Consider the following 27807-nt stretch of genomic DNA (forward strand, 5'->3'; position numbering starts at 1 on the left):
ACCAAGGGCTCCTCGCGAGCTCTATCTATATCCGTGGACACCGAGCCCGTATCTTGCGCCCACGGAATCCATCTCCAGCCGCCTTGTGCCATCCGGCTCCGCACCTGCTCCTGCACCTACACCCAGTCGCGCCTCCTGTTTGGTACAAGCCAAGCAAGCTGCTGAATGTCAACAAACATCAGCGCACCACCTACAATACCACCGCAGGTGTAGATTCAACATGTAGAACCTCCATGTCTTCTCCCAGGCAGCACCGGGCTGATGCATACCGACGGCGATCCTCGATTAACGTTTCCTGCCGCTTCATCTATTCTACCGTAGCCTGTCAAGCCGAGATATATCCCACGAATAGGCGTGAAAGAAAGTGTGTGCCGTTGGCAATATACAGCATGCACGCTATGTATCGAGGCAATAGAACTGTACTCCTGGATATATCGCCTCTCGTCAGCATGTCCTGCGGGGTCGTCTGGGAAAAGTTGTCCTTTCCTCACCTTCTCCGATGGCTGTACTCGTTGGCTTTCTCACCATCTCACTGACTCTTCTGTCCTCCTCTGTCGCCACATTCGTTCCTAGCCCAAAATCAGTTGGATCGGACCTGTCAATCATCACGCACAATGACCTGTATCGAAACCTCACAGCTCGACGCGCAGCAAGCATTGTGCTGGGCACTTCATTCAACCACTCCAGTGCGACTTCAAAGTGCGCTGCTTTAGGCACAAAATTGTGGGACCCAGAAAGTCATTTGGAGGATTTGACTTTCCTCCGATACCTAGACTACGAGAATGCCGTCTATAATGCTGGCATCTACTGGGTTAGCAGCAATTCGACGACGAATTGCACAGCAATTACCACGTGCGGTAAACTGGAGCACTACCCTTGCGAAACTTACTTACCAGCACTTTGCTCCAACGCAGGAACTGATCGAGATCGTCAGGTAGCAGTAGCGACTAACAACGCGAAAATCATAGGGCGTCGTGAACGATCCTCCTCGTCCTTTCGCTTTCTCGGTATCAAATACGGCTCGATCGCAGCTCGTTTCACCCACTCAACGTACTATCCTCCCGCACCTGCCTCCAACATCACCGCACTCGACTATAGCCCGCAGTGTATACAGTCTGGATGTGGGATTCAAGGGGCCCCAGCTTGCACCGAAGACTGCCTTACGCTCAATATATGGACGCCGTATCTTCCTAACGTTGGGAACACAACGCGCAAGGGCAAGGCTGTTATGGTGTGGATACATGGCGGAGGCTTTACAGGAGGAACAGCTAGCGATACCACATTCGACGGCAGTGCCATGGCGTCTCGTGGAGATATTGTTCTTGTTACAATAAACTATCGATTGTCTACGTTGGGCTTTCTGGCACTCAGCAACACTTCGTTGACAGGAAACTACGGGCTTCATGACCAGAGCATTGCGCTTGACTGGCTTCACGCGCATATTGAGGACTTCGGAGGCGACAAGGACAGAATCACTGTTTTCGGGCAGAGCGCAGGAGCGGCATCGGTTAGAGCTTTGCTTGCATCACCACAAGCGCGGGACAAGGTCCGTGGGGCGATTATGATGAGCACACCACAAGGCGTAGAATACGCGTCCACGTTCTCCAGGTACCTGACGATAGAAGAAGCTACAAACCGAACTGCGAAAATCAGCACCGAACTAGGATGCGAATCAGTGACGGGTGAACACCTCGTTGCTTGCTTACGAGAAGCAGACCCTCTTGCTTTGGTAGGCATCAGGAACGGCTCACAACCACCTGGGACTGTTGCAAGGTCAGTTATCCATTCACACTTAAGAACGAGAAATCTGAAATCACGTTTCGTATTTGTTGGATGCTCTTCGAATCTTATGGGAAACGATAACCAAACATGATTATGCCTCTCCTCAAGTTGAGAGAAAGGCTGAGTTTCGATCTGACTATGTATCAGATACCCCGTTGTCGACGGTACATTCTTGACGAGCACAGCCCTTCCTCTCGGTACATCGGCACCCAAATTCAATATCTCCATAATGTCCGGAATCATGCGTGACGATGGCTCACCTTTCACCTCGTATCCCACTTCGTCCAACATATCTGCTGTACTATCCTCGCAAGGCTTTCCTGCCTCCGCCATTCTTTCTTCGGACTCGTTTCCGTTGCCTCACGATACGAATAGCACTCTACGCATCTTCAACCTCACATCCCGAGTGGCCACGGATGCAATGTTCAGGTGTCTAGCACAAAGCACAGCGCATACTGCTACGAAGAACAGGGTGTTCAAGGGAGTGTATAGCTATGAGTTTGATAGGGCGTACCAAATTGAAGAATGGAGTCCCAACCCCCCAGCTTGCGAAGCGCCAGTCACAAAAGGGTATCCGTTTGGTGATCCTAACGCACCCTGTGGGTCACCCAACCAGCCCGAAGAACGGCTTTCGACGTTGAAAAACATTACTGACTTATTCGCAATACAGTCTACAAGTGCCATTCGGGCGAGCTCCTGTCCGTTTTTGGCACCACCATCTCCCAAGGGCGGCCACCGCGAGATCAAGATGACATTCCATTTAGTCAGTACATTGTAGATATGTGGACGGCTTTTGCGAGAACGGGTAATCCGACGCCTGGCGATGCCTTCTTAGCGGCACGAGGTTTCACGAACACAAGCGAGATGGTAAAGGCTTCGGGTGTATGGGAACCGGTCAATGCGGAGAGGCCAATGTTGAAGGTATTGGATGTACGAGGAAGAGGTGGGATGGAGGCATTTAGAGAGGGGGTGCAATGTGATGTTCTTGGGCAGGGGTTGGGTTTTTACAACTCATAAGACGAGAAGCATTGGCTTGCTCGCTTGGTATCCGGCCGAAGGAATCCATCTACTTCTAGCCCAAAGGACGTCTCATATCTGCAAGAACGGGCCACTGCTTTCTGCTTCTTACTCAGTGTCTCGTTTCGACGCCACAGTCCATTCCCACTGCATCCGTAGGTTCGGATGACCCTGCGTATCATTATCTTCAATATCTGCTTCTTCGCCCGTCTTCTCCTCTCTCTCGCTGTAGTCCACACCCCTCTCGTATATCTTCCTCTGATTCTTTGTTGTTGCCAATGCACTCGGCTCGGCATTCCCGCGCCCTTCTTCTAATAAGCGCGCGCGTGCATAACCCGCTTCAACATTTCCCATGCTGCTAGTTACAGTATGCTCCTAGGTTCCTAGGTCAGCGCCTTATACCCCCCAGGTATTTCATTATAGGAGGCACATACTAGGTAGCTGGTCACCCCCTTGTCATTCTTCATATCCAATGATTCTTTCCTAGAAGTATTCACTTCCTCACCTTTGTCTGAGCGACGAGTATTTGCAGAAGGCGAGAATGAAGAGTATGACGATTCTCGTGCCCATTCTGCTATATTGAGGAGGAGGGACTCGTAGAGCCATCTCGATGGGTGGTGTAGTGATGTGTTTATTGGGATTGCCATTGTGGTGGGTGGAGATGTGGAGGTGTATTTCGATGGGGTCGTGTGAGTGTGACGGCAGGTCAACAAGGAAGGAAGGAGGAACCCGAGCATTTAATCTTTTCCCCGTTTCTCTTTGTTCCCAATCGAATAGGCAACGGCTTCTACCTGGGAGAGGAGTCGAGATGATTTGATGCGGAGCAAAGAAAAGTTGGTTTGTCGTGTCGTCTTGTCGTACCAGCATATCGTATCAGCAAACTTAGTCCTATATATCCAAACGCCCTAATAATCCCAAATTAGTGAAGGAATGCGGCGCAGCCGCAGCAGGCAGCGAGCGCTCCATCATGCAGCGTCGTACATGGCGTTGTCCAATCTGGTTTCGGAGGCACGGCCTGCGCCGCATCCCGATTTAGACAAAGGGTTGTCCTTTGGCCCCCTCCATGTAGAAGCCGCACCAGTAGGAGAGTGTCAAAGGAGAGCGCAGATAAGCGGTTGTGGACCTCGTCTTATGCGGTGAGAACCGCGACGATGTATCCGTGGAATATGACTCTGGAGTATTCGAGCAGGTCGGAGGCGATGATCGCTCTTGCGTGTAAAGAATCATGGAAGAGGAGAAAAAGAAAGCAATGACATGGGCAGATGATCGGTTCTGGCACCTGATACAGTGGTTTGTGGATACAATGTAAAACCAAAAAAATGAGGCTTGCTTGGTACGTACCACGGAGTGCAATATCAGTATGAAAGATGGGTAACAATTATACGTTTCTTTCTTGGGCTTCTATTTCGAACCACAAAACTTGTGCAGGCAAGACCAATGCTTCGCCAGTCTACCAGTATATACAGTGCAGTGGATATCGCTCACGAAGCCTCCAAATGCCGCCTCGTCGTGCTCTCATCTTTCATTCAGTTATCGGAGCATGTTCCTCTTTCCGCTTGGTAGATTCCAATGCAGCCTCATGGCGCAATACCACTATTTCCTATCCAGATCGAGCGGCCACATTTGTTTTCCGCTACCAAAGCTTTTGAGTAAAGGTGTTCTACAGTTCCTCTTGCACTTTTTTGACCTCCTCCCATAGCTGTTGTGCGTTTTCGGCTCTCAGCTGCAAACTGTCAGTTCCATACCAATCTTCGCATCAGATGATATTCATACCTTTAATAAGTGCATCTCCAACTCGCCCTCCAGATTGGGCGAGTTGAAGAGCAACCGAGTGTCCTTCGGTTTCTCGCCCTGTGCATCACCACCGAATACCATGCTACTTGTGACGGCAGCGTTGAGCAATAGTCGATGAGTGCCTTCTGCGCGGAGGACGAAACGAGCCTTCTTGGGTTCGTCAACCGTAATGTTGAGCTTGAACGTCCCTACGCCACGCTCTTTCCACCCTCGATTCGATCCCTCACCAGCCATATTGTAGAGCTTTGCGCGACCGGTCCAAATGGTCTCTTCGCCCTCTTCGCCAGTCTCATGTGCTACAAAACGGTTAGCATTGTGATCTAGGTGAGCAAAAAACTGACGTACGTTGTTGTGAGAGGAGCGGCTGACTCGACTGCCGCTCTTCCTTGTCTATGGCCGTCTCTGGGTCTTCGTCCTCATCATCTTCGTCATCAGAAGGCTCGCCGATTGCGGCTGCACCAAAAGGCTTCTCCTTCTCCTTGAGACCCTTAATCTCCAAGCTACCACCAGGGGCAGCAAAAGAGCCTGTGGGCTTGGCTGTGCCGAAACCACCGAAGCCACCGCCTAGAGATCCACCAAAAGAGCTGCCACCAAAGCCGGAAGTACTTGAGCTTCCGAGCGCCCCAAACCCACCGCTTGAAGATGTTGAAGGGGATGCGGTTCCCGCAAAAGACGACAGTTTGCCCGCGCTCGCCCCACCAAAAGGCGAACTAGTACTTGGCTTGGAACTAGCGATGCCACCAAATGGAGATGTAGCTGAGGCTGCAAAGCCACTGAAACCAGATACTTTAAACTTGTCGTCTGATGTTTGAGGTAATGACTCGGCTTTATCGGACGCCTTTGATGCCTGAGGTTTCGCTGCCATGTTGGCAAAAGGTGATATGGCGGAAGAATTGGCAAATCCACCGGTCAGCGGTGTCTGGACGGAGTGTTAGCATGTGGTAATCACGTAGCGCCAGCCACCATACCTTGGTCTTAGATGTTGTTGCGTCAGTGGTAGGCTGAGCTTCCTCCTTGTCTCGTAATCGCTTGGTGTCCCGCTCATCGCCTGCCGACTTTTCTACAGGCTTGCCATTCGCAGATGCACCTTCCGAAGCTTCTGCGCTAGCTTCTGTGTCTTTCTCAACTTGATCCCGTGTCCGCTTGTTCTTGGGACTCGTTCCGGCTCCTGAAGCTTTGTCGGCCGTAGTCGTCGTAGAGGTATTCTTGTTTGGCGATGTCATTTGCTCGTCCACATCGTTCTCTTGGATGCTTGAGATAGTACTGGGAGAAGGCTTTCTAGGCGCAGCAGCCTCCAAGTCGGCTGTGATGTCCCTTGACCTTTTGCGCGCGTGCCGCTCAACCTTCTTTTCCGGGTGCTTGTCCGCTTCAGCTTCATCTTCAAAATCCTCGCGGCTGCGCTTTCGCCGTAACCGACCGCGCTCGCTGTCTGAGCCAGAGGCGCTGTGTTCGCCTGCTTTGGCGCTACCGTTGGGTGCATCGTGCATGCGCTGATCGGAACTCGGGGTGGAATCTGATGTGGCCTGCGCATCAATCTGTGTATCCTTGAGTTTTTCTCTCACATTCTTTCCTTCGCTGTCGCTGCTCTTATCGCTCCGCGCTGGAGAGGTGGGCGCAGCTTTGGTGGTGTCTTCGGAGGCGGTAGCAGCTGCAGCTGTCGCCTGCTGTTTCTCTGGCGCATCTGACATGATTCGGAATGTATTGTGTTCCAGACGCGGGGGATGTCAAGGCTGCGCTTCGTAGGTAGTAGAATAGGGTACCTAGAGAGCCGGAGATGCTGGTCTGTGAGAAGGCGTTTTTCGGCCGATTGCTGGACTGCGTATGTAGTTTTGGGGTGTGAATTGAGGCAGTGCAGGCCTGAATACAGACAATAGCAACTAAGCTCGGTGGTGAAGACCAAGTTGCGGTGGGCGACTGGAACAATGGCGGAGGTGGTGCGTCGGCAAGGCTAGTGGCGAGCTGACTGGCCGACAATGCGATGTGATGAGTCTTTGTTCCTTGGGGTAGGGAAACGAGGTCGGAGAATGGGTGCGGTTATGAGCTGCAGGCTTGGATCATTCAACGGAAGAGAGCAGAGCAGAGCAGATGGGCCTTGTGGTTAGTGGAGTCGGTCAATGCGCTCTAGTACCAAATTTCCACTACAATGCGCCGAATGCAACAATGTTCAATTACACGGTCGAGTCGAGAACGCGACTGTAACGAGAGAATTGCAGAAAAAGCGCGCCGTGTGGGGTGGATGGTTAGCTGGGTGCAGAGTGCTGGCGCTTCTGTCGGTCGTGGTCGAGTGTGTTGTCGCTGCAAAGACCAATGACGAAGTGGGGAAGACACACGGCTAAACATGAACACGGGTAGCAGCAACTTGTGCGTCTACCGCTACTTGGGAACGTACGTCCAGTCTACTTTCATGTCCGCCTTGAAACGCGGCTGACATGTTCTAGTCATTGTATTGGAGTACATGTGCGAAAGATATGAATAGCCATTTCCACAGCTTGCCTGAAACGCCAGATACTCTGCTGTACCATGCTCCGATACTTTTACATGCATAACACCTCAGCACTAGCTGATGAAGCAGAGGCAGCCTAGAGCAACGTAAAACACAAACAAGGGGTATACTGCGATGCCGACGCGGTTCCTCACCACGCCCGATCCGCCCATGATGCTCACGCCTGCTGCTAACGACCAGGCGATGAGGACAAGGTAGACGGGGATGCGCACTATCATGGGTATGCCAACGGCGCTGAGGATAGAGGCGATGACGAGCGGGAAGAGCGTGTAGCCGATGATGGAGATGGACTGGAAGAAGGCGCTGGACCGAATTAGTGTGGGAATGGTGCAGGATTGGAGAGGGTAAACATACATGTTGCCTCCGAGCAGCTTGATCTGTAGCGTCACGACTGCCTCACCTATCCAGACCATGGCGAAGACGCCGGAAAAGACCAGGTCCTTCTGGTCGCCCTTTGCTCCCCACGAGAGGAACAGACTTAACAGCAGGCAGAAGATGAGCGGGCCCCAGAGGTCCCAGTCTCGCAAGCCCTCGCTCATGCCGCCCTGTAGGATGACATCTGCATCTGGCCATCTTCCTGCAATGTTCCTGAGACCACCGCCAAAGCCGTCTGCTTCACCGCGCTCTGCTGCGCCAATGCCTCCCCCACGCTGCATCATGCCGCCCAGCAGGTACTTGGGATACAGCACCTGCTTCATCTTCTCCCATATGGCGAAGATGTCGCGGGACAGCGTGTCCCATACTGTCTCGTCGATGGTGTTGGTGGGCGCGCGGCGGTCTTCGCCTGGAATGGTCGAAGTCAGGTAGGATTGCGTCTGCGCAGCGCCGCGTTGCGTGTTGCCAGTCAGCGGCGCGCGGTCCGACGTGCCCTGAAGGGGATCATCGAGGTCATCGAGGGTAGCTGGTGGTGGTTAGCCTGCTCATCCATCACGTCCCCCAGATGCATGCATGCGACGCACCATCGTCCGGATCAATCAGGTCACGCTCCACGGCGTCGTCGTCGTAGGGGTTGCTAGTGGTTGCGGCACTTGGCATCATTGCCGCCATGTTGGGATAGAGAAAACCCTGCGTTCACGGGGTCGCGGACTAATTCTCCAATCGGCAGGTATCGTGGGTTGTTGGAGAGGCTCTGCTGTCCTCAAGCCTACGCGCAACCTCTCGGGAACCTCCATCCTGAGGGTGCGCTACTCGACTCGGCTAGCATCCCGCCGACAGGGAAAGCTTGACCGGGTTAGCGTGCAGGCCTTCACTGACTGGCGTCACTCCATCTATTTAGCTCACGAGCCATGCATACTGCCCCTGCGACTGTTTCGCCCTATGTCGCCGTCCTTATATATACTACTAACCACCACCGTCCGCCCTGATCCCATACAAGGAAGATTTCCCCCATCATGACGGACCCTGTATTGAACGACATCTCCCACAGGCGCTTCAACATCCTGCGAGGAAGCTGGATACTAGTTTCTCCGCACCGTACAAAGCGACCATGGCAGTAAGCAGATTAATGACACTGTCGATTGGACAGCCCACTGAAAACCTACAGAGGTATGCAAGAGTCACCGTCCAAGACGACTCTCCCAGAATATGACCCAAAGGTATCCCTTCGCCCGAACTATGTCTGATCCAACGCCGATCCTAATCAACCACAGTGCTATCTGTGCCCCTCGAACACGCGGGCAAATGGCGAGCACAATCCCAAGTTCAACAAGACTTTTGTTTTCGTCAACGACTACAGTGCCGTCATGGAAGAGCAGCAAGAGTATGACCCGAGTAACAAGGATGCATCTCTCGCTTCCAGATTACTCCGCGCTGAAGCCGTCACTGGAAAGTGCTATGTTATCTGCTTCTCGCCCTCTCACAATCTCACTCTTGCCGACATGTCGCCGGCGCAGATCGTTCCCATAATAGAGACATGGACCAACATCTACGTCGCACATTTGGATCCCAAGTCGCCACTAGCCAAGCTTGCATCCGCCATTACTATTCCACCACTATCACAGGGCGCTCTCGCAGTTCCGAATGCTCAGTATCGGTACATGCAGATCTTCGAGAACAAGGGCTCAGCAATGGGCTGCTCAAATCCCCACCCACATGGCCAGGTCTGGACTACCACATCCTTACCGGAAGAGCCTGCGTTGGAGCTTGTGCAGCTCAGCAAATACCGCAAAGAGCAAGGAGGCGCACACATGCTAGTCGATTATGCCGAGTTGGAGTCGAAAGAGAAGACTCGTACTGTCTTTGAGAACGAGAGCTTCTGGGCTGGTGTGCCTTATTGGGCCGTATGGCCATTTGAGATCATGGTCGTTCCTAAGCAGCATAAGCGGTCGCTAGTCGACTTCACCAAGGAAGAGCGAGCGCAGTTAGCAGAGTGCATAGCGGAGATTACCAGGCGCTACGACAACCTCTTTGAGACTCAGTTCCCCTATAGTATGTCAAACTACAGCCGGATTCAAAACATTCAAGCTAACAAAATCAAGGCATGGGTCTCCATCAGGCTCCTCTCAGTGGTACAGCCGACGAGATTGAGTCCAGTCATTTCCACATCCACTTCTACCCTCCGCTACTAAGAAGCGCCACTGTCCGCAAGTTCCAAGTTGGCTACGAGATGATGGCCGAGCCTCAGCGTGACATCACCCCAGAGCAGGCTGCCGAGCGTCTCAGAGCATGTGATGGTGAGCTTTACCGGAAGAAGCTCGAACCTGCCCCAGCCACCAACGGTGTAAACGGTGTAAATGGCGTAAACGGCGTAAACGGTGTACATGGTGTCAATGGTGTCAACGGGGTCAACGGGGTCCACTAGAATATCAGCGTTCATTTGCTAACCCATTCACTTCTGCGTAAGAAGTTTCATATACAGATAAGCAGTTTAAGGAACTCTGAGCCCGGTAGCTTACACGCTCACTGCACAAATATCAGAGATGGGAGAGGTAATACCCAAGAAGAAGGCGATAAACGATACACGATAAACGATAAGAGTTGCATGTAGCGTGGTGCTGCAACGGCGTTGGCAGGCATGGCATTATATTCCGTAGCTTTTCAATACATGTTCACAGATATTTTTAGCATAACCTTGTGAGCCACAGCCCTGAAGTGTCCATGTGGTGTATCCACGCTAAAACGTCATGCCGCGGATGCTTGTGCCCCACCATCATCGAACCTGATCTCGAACCCCGCGCTACCAGCCAGCAAGACCCCAAAGCTCCTCTGCAACTAGTCCACCACCACCGCCTACATCTCTATACACCCTACACGAACTACACATATTACCGTAAGGAACGCCTAGTGCCTAAGTCTGGAGTAGAGAAATATAGAGAGCTAATACTTGGACATAGACCAAAATGCCAGGAGCAAAGTACACCGAGACCTACAAAAAGGTCAGCGCCATGGGCGAGAAGCTCAAGGCGGCTGGAAAGCAGGGTCCTAGCAACGACGAGCAGCTGCACGTACGTATCTGTCTTTTTTTCCTCTTCACCCTTGCACTTTTTACCCTTTCACAGTGTATTACTTAGAAACGGACCTTTAGAATCTCAGATGCTAACTTTTTGATTGTAATTCTAGTTGTACGCGTACGCCAAGGTAGCAGAGGGCAAGGACTTTAGTGGAGCCAAAAAGCCTGGCATGTTCGATCTTGCTGTATGTTGTCGCATACCTTCTCTATCCCTCCGTATCCTCCGTCGTAACATATCGCCTACACACCATTCTTTACGTATACACACACATCGGGCAACTTCGAACAGCTGTGCAGCGACGCAAACTGACAACTCCGTTAGGGCAAGGCCAAGTACAACAAGTGGAAGGAGGTTGTTGACGCCGGTACCACACAGAAGGAGGCCGAGGACAAGTACGTCGAGTTGGGTGAACAGCTACTGGCTAAGCACGACAACTAAGCGTCGAGGAATTGGAAAGGCGTTCGTGCGATCTAGGTATTGCCACGGTTATATCACACTATATTTAGAAGACCTTGAAGAGTACAAGGACAATACACACTTCCGTCGACATGCTCGTGTGGTAAAAGTGACTGGTACACTGCTGGCGAAATTGCCCAGGAATCTGCACATGCTCCATATTGTGATCACAGTACCGCTACTCAACGTCCATAGCCGCCCCAGGCGTGCCCATTTCGATCAGGTTCCGAATGTTGCATGGTAGCACACCAAGGCTTCTCATCAGCACTATAAGGACGAAGCGGCAAATCGTACGGCATGCGGAGACCCACGACAATCCTTGGATTCACCAACTTCATGCCTTCGGCTGCTGTCTCTCCGCTATGATCATGAACATGAAGATTCGCAGGCCCAGGCATATCTGCCCCAAACACAGGGACCATGATGACTTCTCTCCCTGACTGTGCTTGAGCATACAGGCCAGGCCAGACGACAACACCCGCTTCCCATGATTGTATCCAGATCTCTTCTTTCTTGTTCACCACATCGCCCCATGCTTGCTTGCTTAGGTTGGCACTTGTGACCATGCCCCAATCGATAGTTCTATGCTCTTCGTCGCTGAAACGTATGTACGTTTTGATATGTGGTGCTGCTGGGCCACGATGCGCTCCTTGTCTCGACAGATTGTCCGAAGATGAATTTTTCCAATGGCATAGCGTTGGATGCATGTATTCTAGCTGCTTCTGTTGCTGCGCTGATTGGAGTTTCCAATGAATTGATCCACCAGAGGCATAGCCGTCAAGAGATGTGCGAATTTCTTCTGGAGTCGGAAAGATGACACTGTACCTTGGGGGTAACGACTTTTCCGGGTTAGACTCATGTTTGGTGGAGAGAGATGATGCCTTTGTGAGGGAGGGCCGATGTTCCTCGGAGATGGCGGCTTTGATAGTCGAAAAACGGGCAAGCACTGACTGGAAATTTGAAAGCCACGTTGGCGTTGCACCTAATGTTGCTATCGAAGATATTTGGGTGATGATGTGAGGGCGCGAATTGTCTTCCAACCTTGAAACGGGGATACCAGAAAGTACTTCTCGTAGTCCTAACCATCCGAATGAGGTTACTGAAGGGCTGGCTGCAGCAGGCTTCTGTCGTGATGGCGCACTGCCGATGAACGCTGCCCTGATACTTGAAAAGTCATAGGCTTTGAGTTGCGCAGTCAGCTCTATCAATCGTTTCTCGTATGCACTGAGATACCGGAGGAGATCGACTTTGAAGCGCTCACCACTGCCAATAGGGTGGACTTCATGAGGATCTATCTGTGGAGTTGTTGCTTGTGATGAGACGGGCAACAATGGCGACTTCCACAATGCTTGTGTCATATTGGCCCAGTCGCGGTAGATCATATTGGCTGTATGAATAACAATCTGTGCAGTATCGTCATGTCGGAAGAGGATGAGCATCTTCGAGTGGTCTAAATGTAAGTGTACGAAGTCAGTGTATGTCTTACATGCAGTTCATACAGGGACACTTACGGGTGCCAAAGGGATCTGGAATATATGCGCTTAGCAGCTCAATATTGGGGTACCGTTCTGCTGTTTCCTAGATCCTTGTCAAAATCTGAAGACTAGACACAGGGCGTGAGAATGCTCACCAGTAGAGCAATTCTGTTACCATCATCCCGCTTCCAAAAACCATGTATAATCTTGACTTTGACCATGTCCCTCACATCGCTGTCAAAGTGCTGCCTAGACCACGTTAGCATTGAAAATCAGGTGACAATCATTCTGGACATGCACAGTGTATTGCACTTACATTACAAAGTCCAGATCGAACAAAAAGTTGAAGTTCCAACATTCCTTGATCAGCGGATCGCCTAACAAATCCGACAAACTCACAGCGTCGACATTTTGGTGTGCGGGCAGCTTCTCGATCTTCGTCAGTTGTATGGGCGAACTCAGAAACTGTGTTTCTTCTCTATCATCACTTCCATTATCTGGTGGCTGATTTGTAGTCGGTTCGGCTGGGCGCGATACCAATATTTGCTTAGGTACGTCATCGAAGCTCCAAGTCGGCGTAAAGGACGGTAGCTCAGGACCTTTGCGATGTGGCAATGGTGGGCTTATTGGCTTGTTGAGACCTGTGTGAAGGTCAGGCTTCGTGACTTCCTTGTTCGAGGCATCGTCATCAAGCTTGCGGCGCTTTGGTGGCGGAGTATTTCCAGCCTGTTGGGAAGCCATCAAAGTCACGACGTGACGACGGCAATGCGATAGAAGTCGATCCTTGCTGTAAGTGGTGTGAAGTTTGATGTTAGAAATTAGAAACGGCGTTGTTGATAGTGAGGCACGGACCAGTCGATCTGAGAAGGCAGTCACTGATGTCAAACGAACAGGAGAAAGAGCATATGGCTAAACACGAAGGACGCAGTCTCATCGCCTATGTTACATCACAAAAGAGCAGTCACAAGCATATTGGCATTTGAAGTTGAAGTGTGAATGGATATCATTCTCGGTCTAGGCCGTAAAAAAGCTCACTTTTCAAAGCATACGCTCATCAAAGGCTACAAACATACGCCATCTAATCGTGGCTGAGCATCGTCTTCAAGATGCTCGCTAGCGAACGCTGTGAAATGAAAACAGTATTATGCCTACACAAAACGAAAAGGCATCCCAAACGCCGGCCATCGCTAAATCGAAAAGGACAATACTCTAGGCCGCGCTGGCGCTGAGCATGGGCTGCGCAACCTTGGTGACCTGGTTACCAGCCCGGATTATTGGGTTGCCTTGCTCGTCCTTGACGATGTTGACCTCCTTGTTCTCTTTTTGGGCGCGCTTCCAGATTTCAACCTCGCATCCACCACGGATGACACCCACCCTCATGGTGGAGAGCAGGTTGTGGGCAGCGTTGGAGTGGAAGTAGACACCACCGTTGAACATGGCAGTAGCGTCCTTGCCAATGCCGCTCTTGATCAGGGTCTTGCCTCCGGGGTGCTCGTTGATGAAGTCGGTAACGTCGTGTACAACACCGGCGACAGCGATCAGGCCACGGCCGTTCTTAGCCTGCTCGACGTAGTCGTCCCACTCGATTACAGGGAGCTGTTCAAGAGGTACACCCCAGTCGAGCTTGGCGCGCTTCTGGTCAATCTTCTTCTGGAGCTGCTGGACGCGACCCTTCTCGATCTCGTTGGCACGGAACTGCTTGAGATTGGAGGCGAGACCGAGCTTGCTCCACAGCCAGATGGACCACTTGGTGGGGTCGTACTGGTGCCACTCGATAGCGTTACGGTAGTCGGAGGGGAACTCGTGGTGGAAGTTGTGGTAACCCTCACCGAGAGTGACAAGGGCAGTGATGACGTGGTCCCTGGGGCTGTTGCGGTCGTCGAAGGGCTGGTCTCCGAGCCAGTGGGCAAGCGAGTTGACGCAGAAGGTAGCCTGCTGGACGAAGAAGATGCGGAGGATACCAGCGTAGATGAAGCCACCCTTCCAGTCGTTCCAGAGAAGACCAGCGACAGCTGAGGGGAAGATCAGGCCCATGAAGATGACAACCTTGATGTAGTGCTTGTGCTGCCAGACAACGACGGGGTCCTCGTTCAGGTCGGTGATGTCGGTGCGGCCGATGCGCTTAGGGTTCTGCTTCATGATCATCCAGCCGAGATGGCTGTAGAGAAGTCCCTTGCGAACGCTGTATGGGTCCTTGTTGGTGTCGGTGTAGCGGTGGTGGGCACGGTGGTCGCGGCTCCACCAGCGGATGGAACCCTCAACAGCACCGCCGCCAACAAGGGCGAGGAAGACGCTGAGTGGGAGGGAGGCATTGTAAGACTTGTGTGCCCAGAGACGATGGTAGCCAGCTGTGATGCCGAGACCAGTCCAGAAGTAGTAGATGACGGCCCAGAGAGCGGTCTGCCACTTGAGAGGAGTCCAGAAAGCGGCGACGCAACCGGCGAGGGGAATGCCAATGATGAAGGTGACCTGGTTTCGATGTTAGCCATTGCTGCTGTGTGTGTGTGGGTCCATGTCCAAACTTACGTTGAGCCAGTTGACGTGCTTGTACCAGTTGGCCTTGGTGATGGGTGTTTCGGTGATGTGTGGCTTCTTGGGGTCGTACTTGGGGTTGCGGTTGGGCTCCGAGGTGCTCGCCATGGATCCTGGCTGCTTGACGTAGTCGGGGTCGATGGCCATCATGCCGGCGGTAGGCTGGTGGGAAGGCATACTGAGGGTGTGGCGGAAAAGTAGTCGTAGGTAAAGCGAGGGATGTCGAAGAAATTCGACGGGAAGCAACTAGCGGCTCAAAAAAAGATTGAGCTCCGGTTGGCCTCCGGTATGTGAGTACAAAGCTCCAACGGCAACGATGGAAAGCTTCACCACGTTCAAGTGAATGACGAGGTAGAAGGTAGGAGGGAGGGAGCAGCAAAGGATGGATGAGGGGGAGGCAGAGATGGAGGGCGGCAGCAGCTGTTAATAAGGCGACGGAATGGTTGCTGTGTCCCAACACTCTGCGGGCGTGTAAGCGAAAGACTGGGACCTTGCATGGCCGCTCGAGAAGCAGTAATCGCCGTAATTTTTGTCATAGCAAGCCTAGCGCCCCACGCTAGCCCAAGTCTCAGGGTCCCGCACAGGCAAAAAGACGGCGCTGGCTGTAACAGCGCGAGAAAATTTCGGGTCTAACTGTCAAGGTCGTGCTGATCTCGGCATCGAGAACAGACCTGGGTGGCGGTGCGTGGTGCGACGTGCAGAATATCCATCAATCCCAGGCCGCCACCTTCCCCAGATTCTGAGCAATCACAACCTCTCGGCGGCACTATTCACTCGAGAGCCTCGCCCTGCAAAGAAGATCAGAAGAAGATCACAAAGAGCGGTCTGGTGTAAATCTTCGGCAGCCCATGCCGGCGAGAAGGATTGCCTCACTGGGCATAGAACCTCACGCCGTGGTGATGCCACAAGTCTCGTCATCGCTAGCTCGCTAGCTGTCCTCTCCGCTTCAAGCCCCGCTTGGCCACACTTGCAGTCAAAGGGTGAGCCGGATGCATCCTGCACACAAAAGTCGGTTGAGAAGTTGTTGATATCGCTCTGCGTCAGCACTACCGATATCCTCTGCAGCCTTACGTAGGGGAGCTTGGGGCTTGGAGCTTGATCGCAACGTGATGCTTCAGACAGTGGCAAAATGCTCGGCTCCCAATGCGTTGTGGAGCTCGTCCATGACTCCACGACGCTTGAAGAAATTCGTCTATGCTGCACAACGTTGGAGACTCTGAAGGGTCTTCTTCCGCTGGCCCAAGACCCCGGCACGGCTTGAACCTCGGGTGCCCGATCGCAAGCTCTTCTCGATTGGGAACTGGCGCTCCTCAACACCTGCTTCGTCCATCTCCAAGCCATATAGACACTTGTTCATTTCAACTTGAACGCGCGCCCACCATCGCAAAGTTAACATGATGCATCAGTCTGCGAATCAACGTATGCTCAGTCACCTCGGCTCCGGGGAGTTTCTGTGTCATACCCGCTGCACCATCCAGTGTGGTCTTACATCCATGCCACTAGGTCAGTGGTCATCCTAACGCTTCGACGGGTAGGGCTGAAGGCAAACTGTTGGCGTGAACGCGCGAGCTATGACGAGCCATTCTTGCAAACGTTGGCCGTGGTACCCTGAATGCGTAGCCCTCTTCGACTTCTGCCAAGGCGCAGTCCGTGACAAAGTCTGCCGTTGAATATTCTTGATCAGTCGACTGCTTCTCCTCTTTCTCACTGCAGTAGTCGACCACGTCAACGCAGTACAATTTTGTCATCCAGCGCTACCTTATCTTGTGCTGTTATCGATAACTGAAGCCAGTCAGTTAGCCAGCCAGAGGCCAGCTACCCAGAAGTACCAAAGTTAGCACGACTGCCTGGAACATATTCGCATTTTTAAACTAATAACAAGAACCTACCCGTGAAATTTAACACTGTTGGTGTAGGTGTGAAAAGACTGTCAAGGATTCCAATGTAGTAGTCTGTCGTGGTAAGTGTCAGACCGGCTGTTGCGCGAAATCTCCAAGAACACGAGCCGCCCCCAGAATGGAAGCGCAGAGCACCGCTCCATCGGTATCCGGCGAACAGGATGTTCTGACAACATTCGGCATCAGATCTAGATGCACATTCACTTCAGTTCAGTGTGGGAGGCGCCTTCTGCAGTATCTTCCATCCTCTATCGTCGGAGTGGACCGCCCGCCAAGTGGACTCCCATGCCCACCAACCAATCACGAATTTCCTGCCTATCAGTACAGGCGATCGCTTTAGCACATACGCGGGTGTCGCCCCCTCTGACACTGCGAAATGCGCACCTTAGCGACGAGTTTGCCGTGGAGAAGAGTAATTGTTTCCGGCGGCTCACGACTATCTTCGGCCAGCTCCAATCTTTGGCGGTCCGTGAGTGCCTTGAATCCGGGGCTAGGACATTGTCAATGAACAATTGCGTATCGTGAGTATTGCTGCGAGAGATAATACTCCTTCTCCACATGTTCTATATAGATGAGTAGGTAGCTCCATCGGTTTGAGCCGTCACTCTACTACACACCGACCAAGGTTCCCACTTGGACTAAGGTTTCGCCATCTTCACGTCACTTCCCCGCATATCGAACTTCATGTGAAAGATTGGAGTCTTTGACAGCCCTCCCAGCGGTAACGAATAACTCTGCACGCAACAGCCCTTAGCCGACCAACTACTTCGTCCGATCCTGCGACTGGTTGTGTATTTCGGTATCTTCAGCCACCGCGCCAATCTTATCAGAATCTTCAGCATCGAGCGCATCCTTATCGCGAGTTTGACAACCGGACATAAAAGAGTTGGCTTAGGCTTTACACATCTGCTTCTGTTGCAACGCGCGCCTGGTGTTTCGAGTCTCTGAGCAACCATGGCTGACATGATCGGCCCCGACCATACGCCAAAGCGAAGCTTTGGAGAGCAAGCAAGACGCGCCATGAAGGCTTTCACGACAAAGTATGACATTCTAATGCAATTTCACAGTCTTCTTCTAACACTCCAACAGAGACGGGTTAGTTGGCACTTATGACTATGGCTTTCTCTTCCGACCAAACCTCCCTTTTATGAAGAAGGAGCGAAGAGCAGCTCCCTTCTTTGGCCTTAACGATCGCATGCCAGTACTACTAGCTCTTCTTCTCGGATTTCAGCATGCGCTCGCCATGTTAGCAGGTGTCATAACACCTCCCATTATCCTCGCCAACGCCGCACATCTAAGTTCAGACCAACAACGCTACCTTGTTTCCACTTCACTGGTAGTCTGTGGAATCCTATCCTCTGTCCAGATTACGCGCTTCCACATTTGGAAATCCCCGTACTACATCGGCACTGGTCTAATCTCAGTTGTTGGTACCTCTTTTGCGACTATTCCCGTGGCGACTGGTGCGCTTAGCCAGATGTACGCGACTGGGTTCTGCCCAACTGCTGCTGATGGCACAAGACTGCCTTGCCCCGACGGATACGGTGCTATCCTCGGTACTTGTGCTGTATGCGCCTTGCTCGAAATCGGCATGTCCTTCACCAGCCCGCGTATCCTCAAGAAGGTCTTCCCGCCCCTAGTTACTGGACCTACGGTTCTACTCATCGGTGTCCATCTCATCGAAACTGGATTCCAAAACTGGGCTGGTGGCTCCGGCGATTGCCAGTCCCGCCCGGAATCTGGCCTGTTCGCGCTATGTCCCAACATTAACGCTCCTCACCCTCTTCCCTGGGGTAGCGCCGAGTTCATCGGTCTTGGTTTTAGTGTTTTCATCACCATCATCCTCTGCGAACGTTTCGGTTCACCAATCATGAAGTCTACCGCTGTCGTTGTGGGACTGCTCGTCGGATGCATAATCGCAGGTGCAACAGGCTACTTCGACAAGTCCACCATTGATGCCGCACCTGCTGTATCCTTCATCTGGGTCAACACCTTCAAGCTCTCCGTTTATGGGCCCATCGTACTGCCTCTGTTAGCAGTTTACATGGTTTGCGCCATGGAAGCCATAGGTGATATTACTGCCACTTGCGACGTTTCGCGCCTCGAAGTTGATGGCGAAATGTTCGATTCTCGAATTCAAGGTGGTGTCCTTGCAGATGGTCTGAATGGCATGATAGCCGCCCTTTGCACCATCACACCCATGAGTACCTGTACGTATCTCCGATAGAGTCACCCTTTTGTTTGTAAAAACTTGCTGATTTTTCTAAGTCGCTCAAAACAACGGCGTTATCGCTTTGACACGTTGCGCAAACCGAAAAGCCGGTTACGCATGTTGCTTTTGGCTCATCGTCATGGGCATCTTCGCTAAATTCGCCGCTGCCCTTGTTGCCATCCCATCAGCAGTTCTCGGCGGAATGACTACCTTCCTGTTCAGTGCCGTAGCTGTATCTGGTATCAGAATTATTAGCACCATGCCTTTCACCCGCCGCAACCGCTTCATTCTCACCGCGGGATTCACACTGGGTTTCGGTGCTACCATGGTTCCCGACTGGTTTGATCATGTTTTCACCTACGATGGACCGAACCACGCTCTTCAGGGCTTCTACAACGCTATAGTTTTGATTTTGGAAACCGGCTTCGCTGTTGTTGCTCTTGTCAATGTTATCCTCAACCTTGTCCTGCCTGAGGAGATTGAGGACGAGGAGACACCAGAGTTGACTGCGAATGAAGTCGATGAGCCGGCGGACAAGGAAGAGTGGGCGAGGATTAGGAAAGGAGCTACCGATGTTGAAGGCCGACCGAGTTCGGATATCGAGCCTAGCAAGGTTGCATGAGCGCTGTTTGATACTGTTGAATCTTACGAAAAGTGGTTTCTCATGCTCGATAGAGATTTCGGTGTTGTGGTCTTCTGGTAGCCTTGGTTATGAAGAAATTTACTCATTTGTTATTCCGACCATTACTACTCATCTACCTCTAACCAAGACAACCCCAATCATCTTACAATGCCAACATGCACTACGAACCCACTTCCTTCCCTCAACCCCTCACCCAACATCTCATCAGGCACCTGCCAGACATGGAAATTTCGATGGAAGCTTTTCAACCAAGTTTCAAAAACCTCTGGACTGCGCAGCTGTTGTGCTACAAGACAAAGCGTGGGTTCCTCTCCTTGACTCTTCAGCCTACATATAGCCGCACACGTTGCATTGAGTGGCTCAATGAGGGCTTCGTTGTAGACACAATCGCATGCTATTATCATATCCACGGGATTGAGGTGAGAAGTTGCGTCTGTTTCCCAGTCAAGCTGCAGTGTTGTAATGCGGTCACCACCACCACCGCCACCACCATCTCCGCTATTCTTTGAGTGACTCTGCAGTTTCTTACCCGTTCTTCCACTCTTCTTCTTAGCTGGGATAACAGTTTCGAGGTTCTCTGTGATATTCTGTCGCAGCAGTTTAAGGACGTAGTCTTGATCGGTGGCTGTGTAGCTTGCGACTCGGGGACCCAGGCAGAGTGCCACGATGCCGGATACGCCTGCGCCGAGCTCGAGAACGGTGGAGCTGGATGTGAGCAGCTGATTTGTGAAGAGAAAATTCGAGGGGGACGAGATCCATGTTGCGAACAAGGGGGTGACCTTCCATACCACTGTGTTGGCGTTAGTAGACGGAAGAGGAGGCGAGATGGCAGTGGTGTTATGATGATGATTAATTCGCTGGACTATCTACTGCATTCTGCACCGGTAATGCAGACCTACGAAGCCGAAATGCTTTTTCGTGGGAACTCCCAAGAAAATCCAAGCTCAGCTGAGATTGTAGAAAGCTTGGGGCAACGCGTGACCCCGTGAATCATCATAGCAAACACTTACTGGCACCAGTAGTCCCCTCGCTACGGTTTGAGGTCAAAAGACCCTTTGAGTGATGAATGACCAGGTCATAGCCCGCCACCGTGATGTCTAGGGTTGGGTCCCGCGAATCGATGAAACCAAGTGACTGGGAAGGAATATCTTGCGAGAAGACGACGAAGGCTTCTGCATGGTTTGATGAGTGGTCTATCGATGATGACTTATTTGTTGTTTTTCGAAATGTTCCAGATTGGGGGTGTGTAAGAACGAATCGCATAGAGAGAGCAATGCGATGAGCCGAGGGCCAGCATAGGGGTGTGATTCGATGTGTAGGTTTGAGTACTCCAGGGCGTTTTCACACACCTTCTTCAGGGTCCAGAACAGGCCCCGTCGCCAGAATGTCCGTGAGACTCCGCATCTTGGCAACGCTCAGACAACAGCGGCCTGCGATTATCCGCTCGATCCTCGTGCGTGCGTGAAGGTTGGCACTCAAGCGAAATACAGCGACAAAAGGAGGCTGCGCGTCTTGGAAACTCTCTGGCTTGCTTGGCCAGCTGCAGACAACGCAACTGTATCCCAACGATACGTGACGTCGGGCAGGTTTCAAACGCAGGAAAAAAGTCAAGGCGAGACGACAGCAGGCTGGCACGACCTGGTAGACCTTGCGATGTGTGCTGCGTTGTCGATCTTCAATCGCATCTCGTTCGACAGAAAAGAAGTGGAGAAGCGGCTAGCCCCAGCCAGTTGCCCAGAGCTTGCAGTGGCTGAGTGAGGTCATTGCCTAAGAAGCTCGGCCGCCCAAGCAGGTCGATTTAGCGACGTGAGCATAACATAGCGCATAAGCTTCCCCAACACACCAGCCTCATCACACCCGCCCTTCTCCGCTGGCGACGACTCCTTCTGCATATACCCTCTCACTGCTGCTAGCATTTTTTGTGATACCCTTTGCCCTATACCCCCACATATACCCACACTCAACACACACGATTGTCACTCTGGACAGCTCCCACCTCAGAGCCGTCAAGATGCCGCAAGACCTCAAGAAGCTAATGCCCCAGGCCAAGATGTACCGGTCGGGGCCCTACACGTGCGAAGCTGCGAACGCACAGAAGGTAGAAGGCGAGACGGTGCCGCGCCGCAACCTAGCTGCGAAAGAGGGCCTGATAATGAAGCCCCACGACAACGTAGCCACACTGTACGATGTTCTGCGACACTCGGCCGCCAAGTTCGGAAATGCAAAGGCAGTTGGTGCTCGCAAGATCGTCAACATACACGAGGAAACGAAGAAGGTCAAGAAGATGGTCGATGGCAAGGAGCAAGAAGTAGACAAGAAGTGGCAGTACTTCGAGCTCAGCCCGTACAAGTACAAGAGCTTCGTCGAGTTTGAGAAAATGGCTCTGGCGGTAGGCTCGGGACTGAAGTCGTTGGGCTTCAACCCACAGGACAGGCTGCATCTGTTCGCCGCTACGAGCATGCAATGGCTGGCGTCCGCACATGGTAAGAAATCGCGTGTACGTGTGCAAAACTCGATAACTAATCATGACTCCAGGTGCCATCTCCCAATCCATGGCCATTGTTACCGCATACGACACACTCGGAGAAGAGGGCCTCAAGCACTCTATGCTTCAGACCAACGCAAAGGTCATGTTCACAGACCCGGAACTACTACCCAAGCTTGTCAACCCTATGAAGGAGGCGAAGGACGTCCAAGTTGTCGTATACTGCACCAAGAATGACCCGAAGCAGAAGGACATCGACACTCTCACCCAGGCGCACCCACATTTGAAGGTCATAAGCTTCGACGAGCTGGTCAAGATGGGCGAGCAGAGCCCTGCGGAGCCTATCCCGCCCAAGGCCGACGACCTGGCTTGCATCATGTACACGTCTGGATCCACAGGTACTCCCAAGGGAGTCATGATCAAGCACCGCAACGTTGTCGCTGCCAGTATGTTTCCATATTTCCAATATATCAACAGTCTACTGACAATTTCTAGTTGCCGGTGTCGATGTCATCGTTGGCAAGTACCTCGGACCGGGCGATGTTCTCATTACCTACCTTCCTGCCGCGCACATTCTCGAGTTTGTCTTCGAAAACGCCGTGCTCTACTGGGGCGGTACTATGGGCTACGGAACCATTAGGACGCTCTCGGACCAGTCGGTACGAAACTGCGCCGGTGATATTCGTGAGTTGAAGCCAACCGTCATGGTCGGTGTACCCCAAGTGTGGGAGACTATCAAGAAGGGCATCATCAACAAGGTTGAGGCTGGAGGCGCTGTCAAGAGCAACATGTTCTGGGGCGCATATGCAGCCAAGGGCTTCCTTCTTGGCTCGGGACTACCCGGCAGCGGCATTCTTGACGCCATCGTCTTCAACAAGGTCAAGGAGGCCACCGGTGGCAAACTCCGAATCTGCATGAACGGTGGTGGACCCATCGCGAAGGAAACCCAGCGCTTCATCTCCATTGCCATTACCCCCATGATTAGCGGGTACGGCCTAACCGAAACTTGCGCCATGGGTGCGCTCATGGACCCCTTGGCCTGGAACGAGCATGCTCTTGGTGAGATGCCTGGTTCAGTTGAAATGAAGCTTGTCGACTTCGCGGATGCCGGCTACTTCTCCACCAACAACCCGCCCCAGGGAGAGATCTGGATTCGTGGCGGTGGTGTTGTAGACGGTTACTTGGACATGCCCGAGGAGACTAAAGAGGCGTTCACCGACGACGGCTGGTTCAAGACTGGTGATGTTGGAGAGTTCAACGCTAACGGTGAGATCCGCATCATTGACCGTAAGAAGAACTTGGTCAAGACGCTCGCTGGAGAGTACATCGCGCTTGAGAAGCTCGAGTCTGTATACCGCTCCGCACCCATTGTCGCCAACATCTGCGTCTACGCTGCGGAAGATCGTCAGAAGCCTGTCGCCATCATTGTGCCTACCGAACCGCAACTCAAGAAGATTGCGTCGGCGGAAGGTGTCAGTGGTGACTCACTGGAGGAGCTAGTCCACGACAAGAAGATCAACTCGGTTGTGCTCAAGCAATTGCAGCAAGCCGGTCAAAAGGGTGGTCTAGCTGCATTCGAGATGATTGAGGGTGTTGTTTTGGCAGACGAGGAGTGGACACCACACAACGTAAGTACTACTGCAACATGAGTGTAACCTACAACATACTGACAACACATCAGGGTCTCACCACTGCTGCACAGAAGCTCAACCGCAAGGGTATCTTGAAGCAATACCAGAAGGAAGTCGACCAGGCTTACGGCAAGTCGTCGTAAGGATATGTCGTTGGAGACGCGAAAATGACATCAGACATGATGTTTTGACGCAATGCTTGGGTGGTTGGCTATTTTCGTACGACTACATGAACCGAGTCGTGGAATTTTTTTTCTTTCTTGGTGCTGGACGAAGCCATGTAATTATATCCTTGTTGCTATAGCACGGCGCAGGGGTTTTAGTTAATTGAATGCGTATTGTACTTGAAATCTTATCCAAAAGTCTCCACCCATGTTCACTGAAGATAGGAAACAATTCCTCTGTCCATTTATACATCATGTCGACGCACGAGGTGAGGGATATGATAATAACCTTCTCATGTCGCTTGGTAACGCCTTGGTTGGTCGACCTGCGCGAGACAACTCAGGATGGAAATCGGTGAGGTTAGGGCTTTGCCTATGGGCGCGCATACGGACTGGCGAGTATAGACATCAACGCCCGGTGAGTTCAACGTTCGACTACGTTGGTAGCTATGCCCCAGCTTACTGTTTCTTAGCGTCCCTCTCAGCCTTTCGGAGCGCACGTTTCCGAATGTTCTCATGCATGCCCCTATTCACCTTGACTACAGTATCCGAGCGCTCACCCAAGAAGCGTGAGAGGAACCAGTGCATGAGTCCGTGACTCCAGTATGGGGTACTTGTAAATGCCACACCTTGTGCACCTCCACTCCTTCCAATCTTGCTCAAGGTAGCGTTTACGAACTGCTTGGGATTCGGCACGAGCGCAGATGTCTTGCGGATCTTGGACATGGCGGTGGTGACGAGATGGGACTGGACACATTGAACGTATACGCCATGAGGCTCGAGTTCAGAAGCAAGTGCGGTAGACCATTGTTGTAAGAATGCCTTGCTGCCGGAGTAGGTTGCGAGGAGGGGTGTGGGGAAGAAGCCGCCAAAGGATGCCATGGTGAGGACCAGGCCACGCTTGCGAGACACCATGCCGGGGGTGACGAGTTGGGTGACACGTAGCGTAGCCATGCAGTTGATCATGATGATGTCGTTCATCTCCTGTTTGGGCGTCTCGACAAATGGCACTGGGATGCTGTGGCTCAAGCCAACGTTGTTGACCAGTATGCTGACATCCAGTCCGTCGATGAGCTTCTTCATATTGTTGTAATCGGCATCTTTGTTCAGCGCAAAGTCCATAGCCAGCGTCTTGACGGCAATCTTCGGGCCATACTTGGAGGTGATGTCGGCGGAGAGGGAGTCGAGCTTGGATTGAGTACGCGAAACGAGAATAAGGTTGTAGCCCTTGGCTGCGAGGGCGAGAACGAACTCCTTGCCAATACCGTCTGAAGCACCAGTTATGAGGGCCCAGGTACCGCGGGGTCCAAAGGTGCTAAGCTGGTGGGGGTCAGATGTGTTTTTAGGGAGGTTGGAAATGCTTGGAGTCGCATACTGGTTTCCCTGGAAGCACAAACAAGCTGAGAAGGACTCGGACAGTGCTGACGACGGGTGCTGCGAAGGATGCAATGCCTACGAGCAAGAAGCCGTAAACAGCAGCCTGCACAAACGAGTTGCTCGCATCGATGTGAACACCGAACGGCTCGAGGATGCCTGCCATGATAAACGGATATCGGGATGGCGAGGGATTGGGTCGATAAGGTCAAGGAACAGTTCCAAGCGGCTGCAGCATTGAAGTTCGCACACTCTGTCAACTCTCGCGACAATCTCACCTGGCTCCGCTCTAGGCCCTGCCGAGGCTGGCGGGCTAGTGCGGCGCTAGACGTCGGCACCGGAGAAACCTATCGTCCACACTTGCTAAGCGAATGTGAGATTGGAAATTGCGAACCAGCAACATCGAAAGCTCGACAATACCACCCGACCCGCAACCATGGCGACCGAACTCACGTACGTTGTGCGATACCACGAAGACTCTCGACAAATGCTGATTGCGAAATAGTGTCCAGTCGGAGCGCGCTTTCCAGAAGCAGGTACTACACGCCCGTTTCGCGATCCCCCAGCACACAGGGTACTAATGCGATGCGATAGCCTCACATCTTCCTCAACCACAAGGTCGGCGGACCCCGCAAGAACACCCGCAACAGGAGATGGTACAAGGACGTCGGTCTGGGCTTCCGTACGCCCAAGACCGCCATTGAGGGTACCTACATCGACAAGAAGTGCCCTTTCACCGGCATGGTCTCCATCCGTGGCCGTATCCTTACCGGAACTGTCATGTCCACCAAGATGCACCGTACGTTAATACCCAGTTCCTGGAGTGTGCACAAGGCTCGGGCAGGAACATTAGAAGACAATTGGCAGTAGGGACTGACACATGACAGGCACCTTGATCATCCGCCGTGAATACCTTCACTTCATCCCCAAGTACTCCCGTTACGAGAAGCGCCACAAGAACCTCGCCGCACACGTTTCTCCCGCTTTCCGTGTCGAGCCCGGTGACCAGGTCGTTGTTGGCCAGTGCAGGCCCCTCTCCAAGACCGTCCGCTTCAACGTTCTCCGTGTCCTTCCCCGAAAGGGAAAGGCTGCTAAGCAGTTCAACAAGTTCTAAGTGCATAGAAAAGGGATGGTGTAACGGTTCATGATCAGCAACGGAAAGAAACTTGGTTGAGGTGGAGCGTGATGGTTTTCGATATGGCCGTCAAAACTCGGCATCAAGGGTTGAGGAATCGGAGTCCCATGGGCCATGTATGTTTCTTCAGCTACGATCAATGAAAGTCCTCGAGTGGTCAAACAAGCCACCGAGGCGGGTCAAAAGTCCATTGCTGTTCATACTGGATCGTGATGGCTTCTGTTGAACGTAGCTTGCGTTGGGAACCCTAGTCGTCCTACTTCACTTCTGACCGTACCATGACATGTCCTCGGTTCAAGTTGTAAGAATCCTATGCATCAAGGCATCCATGTACACATTAACATTACATCACTATCTCCTTGTATTGATACCCGATATTTCTTCAGCCTACGCGTTGACGTAGAAATCCCACTGCATGAACATCCAAATCAAACTCGAAGTCGCCACCATTACTGGTCCTGCCAACGGCTTTCCCCATCTTGTGGTCCCAAACACGAACCATTCACTCATAAAGTGTGCCCACGCTATGGCATAGGTGAAGATAGCCAATTGGTAGAAACTGGGGTTGTTGATGTTGTAGGCAGCGTAAAAACGTACCATGCCCGTCAAGAAAGTCCATGTTCCAAATGTGCGCGAAGAGAGAGCGGTTACGTGTTTTGGCGTGGTAGGCGGTGGGTCAATCGGAGTAGGGTTGTACACCCGCGAGGTGAAGGAAAGTGTAGCGTAGCATTGGATGCTGTTGCCGATGGAGATTAGGGAGACCTGCGAAGATTGTCAGCTTGCGCAACTGGGAGAAGTGACAATGTAAGGGTGAGCAGAGGCGTACAATTAGAAGCCATTTGGGTAGCAAGCCCTCTGATTGAGGAAGGTAGGATTGTAGCGCGTCCATTATAGTGCGTAATTGGGTGCTTGGAGGGTGGGTTGGGGTCGCGGGATACGTGCGCACGTTGAGCGTTGTATTTGGCAAATGTTCAGCCTGGTCAAGATGTAATGACTCCCGAGAGTCATGGTCTGTGCCCCTGAGTCCAAGGCATGTTTAGGTTCATCTCTTAACTTGTTGTTGTGGATTCGTTCTTCACGACACATTGAAAAGATCAGCTCACGCCTTCAGCGTCCGATTGCAAGTATTCGACATGGTGCAAGCGTGATAGCAGGTGTGGTGATCATGTAGGTATCACACAGGGATAGTCGGAGGTGCACAACACGCATCTAAGGTAAGACCGTGTGGCACTAAACACAAAAGCGCTACCAAGGCAC

General features: G+C 52.3%; 11 protein-coding genes across 11 annotated transcripts; 5 read left to right on the forward strand and 6 right to left on the reverse strand.

The window, feature by feature from the left end:
• Window positions 1–1228: 1228 nt before the first annotated feature.
• Window positions 1229–2560, forward strand: ALTATR162_LOCUS1768 (uncharacterized protein; the record flags this gene model as incomplete). Its single annotated transcript, XM_043309366.1, has 2 exons — window positions 1229–1773; window positions 1930–2560. 2 exons carry the CDS (start codon window positions 1229–1231, stop codon window positions 2558–2560), a joined length of 1176 nt encoding a protein of 391 aa, XP_043165301.1.
• A 1899-nt stretch (window positions 2561–4459) lies between these two features.
• ALTATR162_LOCUS1769 (uncharacterized protein) lies at window positions 4460–6281 on the reverse strand (the record flags this gene model as incomplete). Its single annotated transcript, XM_043309367.1, has 4 exons — window positions 4460–4522; window positions 4573–4889; window positions 4939–5512; window positions 5562–6281. 4 exons carry the CDS (start codon window positions 6279–6281, stop codon window positions 4460–4462), a joined length of 1674 nt encoding a protein of 557 aa, XP_043165302.1.
• Window positions 6282–7149: 868 nt separating this feature from the next.
• On the reverse strand, window positions 7150–8143 carry ALTATR162_LOCUS1770 (uncharacterized protein; the record flags this gene model as incomplete). The annotated part of the gene is made up of 3 exons (XM_043309368.1): window positions 7150–7399; window positions 7451–7997; window positions 8056–8143. 3 exons carry the CDS (start codon window positions 8141–8143, stop codon window positions 7150–7152), a joined length of 885 nt encoding a protein of 294 aa, XP_043165303.1.
• Window positions 8144–8487: 344 nt separating this feature from the next.
• ALTATR162_LOCUS1771 (uncharacterized protein) lies at window positions 8488–10983 on the forward strand (the record flags this gene model as incomplete). Its single annotated transcript, XM_043309369.1, has 8 exons — window positions 8488–8588; window positions 8640–8691; window positions 8746–9523; window positions 9574–9815; window positions 10311–10364; window positions 10429–10539; window positions 10655–10729; window positions 10867–10983. The coding sequence occupies 8 exons, from the start codon at window positions 8488–8490 to the stop codon at window positions 10981–10983; spliced, it is 1530 nt and encodes a 509-aa protein (XP_043165304.1).
• Window positions 10984–11183: 200 nt separating this feature from the next.
• Window positions 11184–13217, reverse strand: ALTATR162_LOCUS1772 (uncharacterized protein; the record flags this gene model as incomplete). Its single annotated transcript, XM_043309370.1, has 4 exons — window positions 11184–12451; window positions 12513–12579; window positions 12632–12725; window positions 12793–13217. 4 exons carry the CDS (start codon window positions 13215–13217, stop codon window positions 11184–11186), a joined length of 1854 nt encoding a protein of 617 aa, XP_043165305.1.
• A 468-nt stretch (window positions 13218–13685) lies between these two features.
• ALTATR162_LOCUS1773 (uncharacterized protein) lies at window positions 13686–15185 on the reverse strand (the record flags this gene model as incomplete). The annotated part of the gene is made up of 2 exons (XM_043309371.1): window positions 13686–14945; window positions 15003–15185. 2 exons carry the CDS (start codon window positions 15183–15185, stop codon window positions 13686–13688), a joined length of 1443 nt encoding a protein of 480 aa, XP_043165306.1.
• A 2675-nt stretch (window positions 15186–17860) lies between these two features.
• Window positions 17861–19740, forward strand: ALTATR162_LOCUS1774 (uncharacterized protein; the record flags this gene model as incomplete). The annotated part of the gene is made up of 3 exons (XM_043309372.1): window positions 17861–17946; window positions 17996–19116; window positions 19175–19740. 3 exons carry the CDS (start codon window positions 17861–17863, stop codon window positions 19738–19740), a joined length of 1773 nt encoding a protein of 590 aa, XP_043165307.1.
• A 2032-nt stretch (window positions 19741–21772) lies between these two features.
• On the forward strand, window positions 21773–24020 carry ALTATR162_LOCUS1775 (uncharacterized protein; the record flags this gene model as incomplete). The annotated part of the gene is made up of 4 exons (XM_043309373.1): window positions 21773–22244; window positions 22297–22692; window positions 22742–23874; window positions 23928–24020. 4 exons carry the CDS (start codon window positions 21773–21775, stop codon window positions 24018–24020), a joined length of 2094 nt encoding a protein of 697 aa, XP_043165308.1.
• A 480-nt stretch (window positions 24021–24500) lies between these two features.
• Window positions 24501–25581, reverse strand: ALTATR162_LOCUS1776 (uncharacterized protein; the record flags this gene model as incomplete). Its single annotated transcript, XM_043309374.1, has 2 exons — window positions 24501–25361; window positions 25417–25581. 2 exons carry the CDS (start codon window positions 25579–25581, stop codon window positions 24501–24503), a joined length of 1026 nt encoding a protein of 341 aa, XP_043165309.1.
• A 270-nt stretch (window positions 25582–25851) lies between these two features.
• Window positions 25852–26529, forward strand: ALTATR162_LOCUS1777 (uncharacterized protein; the record flags this gene model as incomplete). The annotated part of the gene is made up of 4 exons (XM_043309375.1): window positions 25852–25868; window positions 25921–25951; window positions 26010–26214; window positions 26303–26529. 4 exons carry the CDS (start codon window positions 25852–25854, stop codon window positions 26527–26529), a joined length of 480 nt encoding a protein of 159 aa, XP_043165310.1.
• Window positions 26530–26937: 408 nt separating this feature from the next.
• Window positions 26938–27439, reverse strand: ALTATR162_LOCUS1778 (uncharacterized protein; the record flags this gene model as incomplete). Its single annotated transcript, XM_043309376.1, has 2 exons — window positions 26938–27312; window positions 27377–27439. 2 exons carry the CDS (start codon window positions 27437–27439, stop codon window positions 26938–26940), a joined length of 438 nt encoding a protein of 145 aa, XP_043165311.1.
• Window positions 27440–27807: the final 368 nt, after the last annotated feature.

This window comes from Alternaria atra (assembly GCF_907166805.1).
Source record: "Alternaria atra isolate CS162 genome assembly, contig: 21, whole genome shotgun sequence".
In the NCBI taxonomy this organism is placed as follows: Eukaryota; Fungi; Ascomycota; class Dothideomycetes; order Pleosporales; family Pleosporaceae; genus Alternaria; species Alternaria atra.